We start from the raw sequence: 11,344 nt of genomic DNA, 5'->3' as shown, positions 1-11,344 counted from the left end.
CTGTCCAGTGCTGGTAAAAACGTATGTTCATTCACCACATTTAGATATTTCTTAGCAAAGACATTTGCTTTGTTAATATGCAGATACAAATGATGAAAGTTTGACAGCAGAGGTCCATCAGGCCAGGCGTGTGTCTGAATATGTAGATGTACAGGTACATGCATGTGCATATGCTGTTCAAAGGAGATGCAGTTTGTGAAGAACAGAGAGCTTGGATAATGTCATGAATACAGTCTGCTTTACCATTTTACTGTCCACAGCTTTACCATGAACACTTACCTCTTTGTATACGACCTAATGCAGTTCTGTGGACATTCCTGGATATTTACCAATATGATCATCAGGTTCATGTCATTTGGCAAAGGTAGGTTTCCTTCTGTACTTTACTTATGCAGTTCAAGAGCCAGTGATACATGGAAACATCAAATTAGAAATAAACTTAGGATCCTGACCAAGATGAATGTTAAAATGGATGAACAAATGACTGCAACCTAAGTTCTAGCTGAAATCACTGATACCTGTGTTCTGTTTGTACCACATCATGAATCAGGTTCTTTTGTGGCTAATGAGCTGCAATATTTGGTAGTCTGTGCATAACATTTGTCTTAGACACAGACCAAATGTGTCTAGGTCCAATCACTATTGTATATATACCTCCCATTGAAGCCACGTGGAGGGAGTATCTTTGTGGTTACTGCATTTTATTTTTTACCTATCAGAGCATTACAGCACATTTCGCTTTCACTTGTCATGGAGTCAAGGCACAAAAGCAGAAAATTAGTGAATGGAAATGTAAAGTAATTTATAGGTGGTAGGGATCTGCAAGCACATAAAATATGTACTTTCTGGTCTGCTTGTTTCATGAGGTACCATGGGTGTAGACACTGGCAGAAACTGCAGTAACTCTTCTAAATAAAGGGATATTTATAAACCAAAATATCCTTCACAGGGTTTTCCCCTGGATCAGATAAAGGGAATTCCAGTATCTCCTCAGCTTTCCCTCTCTGCAAGAGCAGGGAGCTCATGGGCAACGGCAAGCCTTGTAGTTGGCCCAGATTTTTGTTTAACTGTGGTCTAATTTTTCTCCTTCCTTCGGCTGTAGATTCGTTGGCCGACACATTTTATTCCATAGGACTCGTGATGCGCCTTTGCCAGCTGTTATCAGTGCTGGAGATCCTGCACATCCTTGCTGGCATTGATAAAAGTCGTCTCTTCCCTCGTTTTCTGCAGGTAAGTCCCCTTCTTGAGGCTTTTCCTTCCATAACCTACACACTTTGATTACAGCTGTCCCAGAAAAAGGCGAATGGTACCCCAGCCTGGATGGAGCAGCTTCCTTCCTCAGCAGGAGCTGGGTTCCATTTGCTGGCAGCACAGATTAACACCAGACTCAGCAGAGCTGTGTCGGCAAAGAGCTGCCCTCTAGAGCTCTCCAGTCTGCCTTAAGATTTATTTTTATTTTTATGCAAGAAAGAAAAGACTTAAGGGGCAGAAAAAGAATTAACACTGGGAGAGAAAAGAGAACTCACCTACTCTTTCTGTAAGGGTCTCTGCCCACACTCATGCAGATATGCTCAGCTTGTGGCAACACCCTGAGCTTCCAATGTTTGAAAGAGTTTTTGGCACATACTTTCAATTCTAGGCAGAAAACTGATCTAGGTATCACACGGTGCAGCAAAACTCAAGATAACTCTCTGACTTTTTTTCCTTGCTAAATGTAACTTCAAACTTCCAATTGTTAGTATTTGAATACTGATGAAACTGATGTTACTCTCAGTATTAAGAAGGTAGAAGACTAAGAGCAGTTAGTTGTGTTTTTAGTTTTCTGGATAGCCCGTTTTTGTCAAATGACATATTAAATGAAGGAAGATGTTCCTCTTTTGAGTTCTTCATCAGAAATTGATTGACTAATGCATCTCTCTTCTTCTTGGTGCTGCTCACCAAGTATGACATCTAATTTGTCAAAATGGAATTAGAAGTTTTTTGCCCTGCCTGAATCTATCTGCTCTTACACTGATTAAGGGCAGAAAAAGGAAGTGTCCAACCTAACATACCATGTAAGAAACCTTGTGTCACCTCCTGTCTGTTTTTGGTAAAGTTTGTGCAGGAGAATCATTGGTGTCACTATAAAAAACACCAGATGTGAAATGAAAGACCTGAGCAAGAAACCTCTGTCCCTGCCTGCGCACTGCAGCCACTGTGGTGCTCTCAGGGAAGTGTGGGGAGGTGGATCAAGGTGGGAGAGGGACTCTCAGCAAATCCATGAAGGGTCCTTGCTTGCCCATATCCCCAGAGACTCCACTTGCCACAGCCAAAAGTCTTGCCTTGACATTAGCAGCAGACTTGAGCTTTCCAAGCGACGTGCGGTTTGCATGGAGGTTCTGCTCTCCCTGGGCTTCATCTGTTTCTCGTTTTGCAGTTGCATGCCAGCCATCCTCTGGTGTGATTTCCACACCTGGCTCCAAGCCTCTTGGACAGGGCAGGGGTGGTTTCCACATTGCTCCAGGGAAGGACAGCAGAGATCCTCACCCAGCTCCCCCCAGCTCCAGCCTCCTGGACTGTCATCGTCGATCATTGCAACTAGCACAATTAGTGCAGTAAAACTGCAATATTTTGGTAGTGGCTACCCATAGAACTCCTTTCTAAACTGAAGAAACATTCTTTAACGCAACCCTCTGGCCATGCACGTCTGCAGTAAAGCTGGACGCAGAGCCTGCACCTAGGGCCAAACAAGGGGTGGCTGCAGTAATGCCAGGGCAGTAAGTGGGCAGCATTGATGTCACCTTGAGCATAAAAGGATGGATTTGGATGTAGACTCATGAAGGCTGAGTGTTTTGTAGGTATCATAACACAGACAAGCTTTAAGTGGAATTTGGATGAAGGATTTTCTGCCAAAATCTTATTTGTCATGACGCATGGACTAGGCCATGCTGCTAAAGAGAGACGATCCCCATGTGATGAGTGGGGAAAGGGAGGCCGAGGGGGCTCTAGGCGGGAAGGACTTGGCCCTTCAAGTTTTGTGAACGAAGGGCAGTTCTTCACCCCAAGTACAAACACAACTGCATTTGCCAGGCCAAACCAATGTGCTGCAGCTTCTTGTCAAAATTACTAACTCAACGTAATCCACTTACTCACTAACACTTTTCAGATCTACTCTTCCTCTTTTCTAAACACCCACTTGATCTGAAAACTGTTTGAGGGGGAGGTCTGGGTTTCAGGTATCAAGAGTGATACTGGCAGCCAGGCTTAGTGAAAAACTGGAAGTGAATGTGCTGCCTACTCCCGCCCTGACCTCAGATGATCTGGTTTGGCATTTTTCTCTCACTGGGCCCCAGTGGCCAGGTTGCACTGTGGAAGTTTATGCCAACATGCAGCACTTTCTGAATCCTACGAGAGGCCAGAGCTGGGAGAGGAAGGAAATTCCACTTTGATTTTAGCCCAAAGGACAACAAGGAATGAAAAATGAAACCCTTGCATTTATGCTTTGTGAGATGTCAGCCAACACTTCCTTTTTATGCCCATGAAAACACAGGACTTCTGGTTTTGCTTTCTTTCTTTTTCTCTTTTTTAAGCAAGAGTTTGTGAAAGAGAACACCATACTTTCATTCAGGTAAACTACATATTAAGTAAAAAACAAGCTGTGGTTTAGCGGTAGCATGTTTTCCATATATACACATAAATATGTGTGTAGGTATTGTGTGTGCATATATTTATATATGTGCCCATATATGTATGCATATATATGAGGCAGGGGAGGGGGGAAGAAGTATAGTCACAGTTGCAAGGGACATTTACTAGTCTCCTTTTCTTCAAGTAACCAGCCTTGTCCATTGCAAGGAGGAGAGTTTCCATCCTCTCCTCTTCATCCTCATCATCACCTAAAGCTGTGAGTGCTGCAAAGGAAACGGCATAGTCCTTTGAAGGGGAACAAGGGCAGGTGCCACACAGCCTCCACACCGCCAAGCGAGCCTGAAAGCCTCCCCCGCCTCCAGACCATGATGGTGGTGGTACCTCTACCTCCTTAGTGGGTGCTCATCCTTCTGAAACCAGGAACAGCAGCAGCGCAGCCACAGCTCATCCTTCTGACTGAAGTGCTGTGGGGTCACTTGATCCATGTTGTTCTTTGGCACTTTGCCTCCTACCATCACTTTCAAGGAGGAAAAAAATATTTGGAAATAGGCTTTTTCATAGTTATTACAAATCTCTGGTATCCACATGAGACAATTACCTGAAACATGTATCACATTAGCAAAACGACAAGATTGGTTATCCACATCCAAATCTGATCTTAGGGTCTATAACAAACTGCCCATACCACCCAAGAAACACTCCCTTGTTGTCATTCACCAAAACAATTTTAACCCAGATTCTGCCCCATCTTTTCTCCTCCTTCTTCCTGGTGTCCAGCACACAAGCCTGCACAGCCCCCTGCTTGTCTCTCTTCTGATTTCCCTCACATGATGGTTTCCCTCCTTGCTTCTTCCATCTCCACTGCCTCTGGTTTCAGCTCTGGCGGCAGCAGTTGCAGTTTCCCTGCACTGCCCTGGAGCTGTGCAGAGAGGGGAGCCAAACCCCATCCCCATTCCCCTGCCTCTCGCCATCCTCCCTCCTTAGCAATCACCTCCTGAGCCCAGGACTGACAGAACCTGCTGCAAAAAATTAGTCAGGGCAGGGGTGAGCGGCAACAAAACTTTTTTTTTTTTTTTAAAAAAAAAGTCTTGTGGCCTCTCAGTGTGTTTTGAGATGAGGAACCAGCTCCCTAGGGGAGGGACATGCTCTGTTTCTAGACAAAAAATTGCTCTTGCGTGCTTTTACTGCATAGTAAAGTGTTGACTGGTCGTTTTTGTGTCTGCTTTATCTGACAGCTGTGGTTTGCAAAAAAAGTTAAAAAGAAAGTTTGTAGCCAAGCCGTTCCACACAAGAGCTGATAAACATTACATAGCAAAACTACTGCGCAAAGTTGCTGAGAGGCCAATTTCAATTTTGGTTTAAGGTTGGATAGAGTGGGAGGAAGAAACTAGTTAGGAGGAATGAATGCAGTTTGAAAAATCACCTCATTATGTGATTTTCACTTCATGACTTTACATTGGCTTGACATCTTACACAAAAAATCACTCAGCTCTGAGGCTCTTAATGGAGGATTTGGCTCTGTGAGCCAGCTGGTATAAAACTCAATGACACTGTACTGAGTCACGCCAGCTGAACATATGCATTTGGTCCTCCTTTAACACTTTCAAAGAGTGCATAAATCAGAGTGAGGCCACATAGATTTGTAAGGGTTTCACAGGAGGTTGCTGGTATCTGCAAATGCATTTGCTTTTCCAATGCGATGGACGAGAATGGAGCATGGATACAGATAAGAAATTTGCCCCAAAAAGCTGTGAAAAGATACCCATTTTCAAAATCTTGAGCTCTAATATTGCCATTTTTTTTTTCTGGGGGGAAGGCAGGGGAGAGAGAAGATAGCTGGAGATGCTTTCTCATACGCTGTCATTTGTAAAGGCAAATCTGTTGGAGACTGAAGTCTTATGAATCGCTCTTACGGCAGCGATTGACATGAAGGAGAACAAGCTTCAGGACACGCACAGAGTGTCAGAGCAAGGCGGGGGGACCTGCCCCCAGCACCGAGAGCGGGGCCGGAGGCCTCTGCTCTGGTTGCTGCTGTGACCCTGTGCGCAGCTCTCCTCTACCTGCAGCCCGTCATCCACGTGGGCAAACCAGCCACCCCCCTCACAACAGGGCCTGCAGCCAAGTTTCTGATCCCTTCGCCTGGAGGGGCTGCAGGGCCTTTGGCAAAAGGAGACCAAGAAGCCAAAAATCCACTGGAGCTTGAAATGGATTCACCCATGGCCTCCTATTTTGCCAAAATGACACAGAAATGAGAGCCACAAAACATACTATTTGAATTCATAATTCTTTTTCCTTTTCAGATCACTGAGAGAATAATTGTTTTATTTGTCGTCATCAACAGCCAGGAAGAAGTTCAAGGGAAATATATTGTGTGTGTCTTATTTTTTCTCTGGAATTTATTAGACGTGATCAGGTAAGATGCCAACGGGGAAACCATGTGAGGAAAGTGGGCCATTCTAACAAGCACAACCCGTGGTGTTGCAGACTTCTAATGATTTTGAAATTGATAGAAAAGTATATTGTCCATGATAAAGGGACACGTTTATCAAGTCTGACTTGATACACTATACTTACTGATTTGTACAACTGGCATAGCTGCAAAACTGAGTGAAACCCAGCCAGGATATCACTGCATTAGCATTCCGATTCAAAGAACTTGACTTTGCTTACACAAATTTAGAATATAACTGCTATTTCCCAGGGAATGGCATTTCCCCAGACTGATTTACAAGGCTATTGCTTTAAGAACATATTTTGCTATTTTTTAACATCTCATTTAGATCCAGGAACCACAACATAGTAAGGCAGCAGCTGAAGAACTTTTTATGGCAAATAAATGTAATGTATTACTTAATCTGTGCTTTTCAAACAGCCAAGAACTCCTGCAGCAAACAGATAGGACTTTGGTTCAGTATGACATGTATCACACTGCAGAGAAATTCACACGAGGCAAAAGGGGTAGTAATTAATAGTTTTCTTCACAGAAGTTACATATGTTGGAAAGGTGCCCGTGCTGCTCTGTGTCTGGGCACAAGGCAAAGGTAATAATGTGAAAATCCCACTTTAGCGATTTTTGCACTTATGTCTGCAGACATTCATTTCTCAAACATGACTTAAGCTTCTACAGATCTTGGTTTGTAGACTTCAGGAAAAAAAAAGACATGTTGGAATAAAAAGCATTTAAGAAAGACAAAGACATCCTGCCAGTCTCTGGATAACAGTAAATTTCTATATGTATGCACTTTCTATTATTCTAAACACATTTCATTGGGGAGTGACTGAAAATACGGGTTTAGGCAAGAAAAAAAAGGATGTTAAAAAAAAAGAGATCTGAAAAAGCAAAATGACTGGTGTTAAATGATCAGATTTTTAAGTCAACTTCAGAATCACAGGGCTATATAAATTAACATACTACTTCCCTTAATTATACGGATTATCTCTCTACCCCATTTCTTTTTAAATTTTGTAAAGCTAATTTTGTAGTCCTCAGTCTCAAGTGAAAAAGCTCCGTGCAACTGGAGTAAAAGTGGCCTAAACTGTAAACAATATATAAACTAGTCAGTACTGTCAATACATACTATTTTCCATCATTGTTTAACAACATAGTCCAACATCACAGCAGGAGGAGCTAATAGGCACAATAAGGTGGTCTAGAGCAGTACATGAACAACTCAAACAAAAATGTGTAAGAGTTTCAAATCTATATAAATTACCTGATTTATTTTAGATTATCTGTGCAGTGTCCTAGGATCTCAAAGAACAGACCATCTTTAAATACACACAGGAATCTATTCTACCCCTTAAAAAAAAAAAAAAAAAAAAAAGTTGTCAAGTGTTGCAAGTTCTCAGATCTCTTCTGTCAGGGACTTAAATGTCCGATGGATTATTGCATAATGTTATACTGAGAGCAAATCCTGCAAAGTTTTCCATATTTGATCTTTTTTTTGCTTATCACCATGAACTGTCCATGAAGGTTTAATGGATATGGCTCTAGAAAAGTCTCCCTTTTGTACTGCATTGAGATTATGCTTTCAGCATAATAGTTAATAAAAGCATGGAGATGACCTTGAAGAAGATAATAGATTTCTAATCTATCAAATTACTCTTCCATAGCTCAGGAATGATACAAAATAACTCAAGTAAATTAATAAGAGGGAAACTCAAAGTCTGTTTGACAAAAATGTGATCAAACCAGTTTCTCAAGTATTCATGAAGTATCTGCAGCACTTTTAGGCCACACAAGTGAGCTGGGATTACCTCATCTCTGGGGACTGTAATTCTGGCTGCTCTGGAGCCAGAGAAATACAAATGACTTGTCAAAACCTGGTAAATCACTGCTGCCCAGCGAAGGGGATCCCCTTACGAACCACCTCAGGTTTCATGCGTGCAAGGAGGAACTGCTCTGTTTTGGGTCTCCTGGGGCAGCCCACATAACCAACTTTTCATTCTCCTTTTCCTGACACAGTCGAAACTTTTTCCTACACCTCACAGCATGAGAAAGCAAAACTCCTTGCACTGCATAGCATCATTAGGGGTCCATCACCAGCAAAAACTGAAGCAAAAGCAAAACAGGAGCTGCTTAATTTCTCTGTTTTCTGACCAAAGATTCAGCAGTGCCTGTAACTGACATCGGACATTGAATTGCAGTTATTTCTCTCCCTGGACTAGCAGGTTAGCAATTTGTTAAGTGCTCTCCTAAGATGCTAAGCTCTGATCAGAGTAAAAAAATATATATATATTTTTATATAGTGTTTATAGTGTTTTATATATATAAAACACTAACATCCTAACATCAGCATTTACCTTTCACCACAGTAAAACACTGAAATACATTGGAGCATACCTGTTTTTTTGCATCAGGTGATTGCCTTTAGAGCACAAGTGCTACTTGTGATTACCTTAGTACTTAACCTCCTTCAGCAGTGGCTTACCTAGTAGTTATAAACCCACATTTTCTTAATCCTAAGCAACAGTCAGACTCTACTTCCCCTGCCCCTTTCAAGGCCAACACACGTAACTGAGATCTGTTTTCCAACACAGCAATATGAAATCACACGGGTTTCTGAGCTGGGCTTTGGGCTGCAGCCAGCCTGCCCTCAGCCACCACCACAGACAACCCTGGTGAAACAAGAGACCGTCTGTGATTAGACGTGAATTAGAGCCTGAGGAAGATCGGTGCAGTGTTGCCCTGAAGCACTTGCTCAGCTGGGCAGTTCCAATCTCTTGTGAAATCCTCTATTTTCTCAGTAAACTCTTTATTTTGAAGAGGTGCTTAATCTCTCTGAGATCATTCCCTTTCCTCTCACTCCAGGTACACCTACAACATGCTAGCAAGGACAGGAATATACTACCCACCACTGACGTGGCTCAACTTTTCACTGTGCATCCTGCTCTACCCCCTCTCAGTGCTGGCTAAAGGTAAGGAGGCGAGAAAAGGATCACCTACTCACTTTTTTTTTTAAAATAATACTTGATCAGTTCAATCCTAATTTGTATTTTAAGGCATTTCTTTATGTGTTGCCAAGAGAGCTCTGCAAATAAATGCTTATGTACTGCATATTTACCCATCTGCCACTTATCTGTCTTCTTTGCTTACTATCCAACTGTGGATCTCAGAAGTGATTTTTCTATTACGGCAGCTGAGCCTAGCAGCTCAGGCCATACTTAGACTAGAACAGCTCGTCAAATTCAGAGCAAGGAAATGTGCCCACTGATACTGACAGCACTGCAACTACAGCTGTGCCTAAACATGGTACTGAATAGCAAATACTTACTAATTTCAGAATCAAGATCAATTAGCACCTCAGACCTATAAAATCATGCTCAAGAAAAAGCAGCGTGTTTCAGCACATATGTGTATATTCAAGTGACATAGTAAATGCAGCACATAGTAGAGCAATCTGTGCCCTCAGATAACTTAGGCCATCAATTACATGAAGCTTTTTAATGATCGTCTGCTTCTTTTAGACTAAAGCCTTCCCACGTTGTTTTACAGCATTTGCAATCTGTGTATCACTGCCCTATTTTGAATCCCTTGGCACGTACTCCGTCAAGCTGCCCTTTCCATTCGCCTTCTCCATCTACTTCCCCTATGTCCTCAAAGTGTACTTGCTTGTGCTGTTCATAGGTAAGTAGCTCATCTGGCAGAAAGCAGGGTCCTAACTCTACAGAGATATCTATCAGATCTAATAATAAAATCAGTGCAACTCCATTCACCAATTTTAACTTCTGCAACTTCTCTTGCAGAGCACAACATGGGGGCTTGACACAAGCCCACGTGAATTTCAGTCTTACAAAACTCTAATTAGTTGTTTCTGAAAGAGAAATACAACCAAAATACAAACCAAAATACAACAAGCAGTCTAAAATCATCTTGGCATTACAGCTGCTAATTAAACAGAAATCTTCTTATTAGTTTCTATTTAATCACATTCTCATTCCTCCTAAGAAAGTAAACAGATCCCATCTTTTCCTTAGTTCACAACAAACTACTTTTTAAACATTGGAATTGCAACTACCACCACTGCCGAGCCTTCATTCCGATATTGGCTTCAAAACAAATCTGAATGTTTGGGCCAGGTTTACAGAAGGACCTAATACTTGTAATGTGCTGCTCTTTCCTAAGTTCATAAGCTCAAGAGCCCCTAAGCTCTTTGGGGTGACCAGGTGATGGCTCATAGTGCTTTTCCTGAATGAAGACACTTTGGACTTTGTGACCTTCTGCTTACATGATTTTGTGTTTTGATTCAGGTATGTACTTCATTATCCAGAACCTCTTCTCAGAAAGAAAAGCTCACCTAGCAACAGGCAACGTCAAAAAGAAGCAAATCTAAGTTGACATTTTGTTCAAAAAAAAAAAAAAAAAAAGGAGTATATTCTCTGTGGGCTGCAGCCCACACATGTAAATACATTAGACAAAGATTTTCAAGGCACGTATCTTGTTTGTGTGCGCATGACTTCCCTGGAGTTTTCAGAAATGGAAGTCTTTTCAGACATCTCAAAACACAGCAGCTCAAAATCACTAAAGACTTTGAAAGTGATGACTTGATACGGCAGCAGTTTTTAACATGAACATATTTTTCTCAACCCTGTATCAGAGAACTCTGAAAAACAAACAAAGAAATCTGAAAAATTGTCTCCATCTTCAATTACACTAACTGTTTATTTTGGTTTTAATTCTCACTTCATCAGCAATAGGTGTTCTGTAGTGGCAAGACGGTTTATTTTAAAGTATTATCTTGTGCTAGGCAAATATGTATGTGGGTCAGATATATAAACATCAAATTGGCTAAAACTTGAATCTCTTATGAAGCGAAAGCTAGAAACTTTACAGTAAGAGGTTCAAATGGAAGTGAACCCCCACTGCACCCACAATGGATCCAAAACAAAATGGCCCAGTGCTTCCTTCTCCGAAGGAAATTCTAAAAGAAAATGCAGCCAAAACACAAAGGCAAGTGACTGGGTTCTTATCCACTACATGTAAGGGCAAAGCAATAGTTACAACCATGCTTCTAGCAAACAGTAAGTATCTCTTCCCTACCATAGTTTTCTGTGTACTGAGCAGGAGACAGTCTGGCCTTTAGAAATGTCTTTTAAATTGAGAGAACGGCTACTGAAAGCCACATCCAAAATCCCAGTCAGTTTATTCATGTGACTTGTCCCTTCTACTTCTGGGTTATTATCTGAAGGGTGAAGCAGCCACAACACAGTCTCTTTG

General features: G+C 41.8%; 1 protein-coding gene across 1 annotated transcript; it reads left to right on the top strand.

Moving 5' to 3' along the window:
• The first annotated feature begins 263 nt into the window (after positions 1–263).
• HACD4 (3-hydroxyacyl-CoA dehydratase 4) lies at positions 264–10,470 on the top strand. Its single transcript, XM_010226164.2, has 6 exons — positions 264–364; positions 1,103–1,230; positions 5,928–6,040; positions 8,939–9,045; positions 9,623–9,754; positions 10,378–10,470. Exons 1-6 carry the CDS (start codon positions 268–270, stop codon positions 10,458–10,460), a joined length of 660 nt encoding a protein of 219 aa, XP_010224466.2. The 5' UTR covers positions 264–267; the 3' UTR covers positions 10,461–10,470.
• Positions 10,471–11,344: the final 874 nt, after the last annotated feature.

This window comes from Tinamus guttatus, unplaced genomic scaffold (genome assembly GCF_059628265.1).
Source record: "Tinamus guttatus ecotype Peru unplaced genomic scaffold, ASM5962826v1 Tinamus_guttatus_pri_ptg000345l, whole genome shotgun sequence".
Lineage (NCBI taxonomy): Eukaryota > Metazoa > Chordata > Aves > Tinamiformes > Tinamidae > Tinamus > Tinamus guttatus.
The sequence above is the reverse complement of the archived record's forward strand: the minus strand, read 5'-3'. Positions and strand labels throughout refer to the sequence as shown.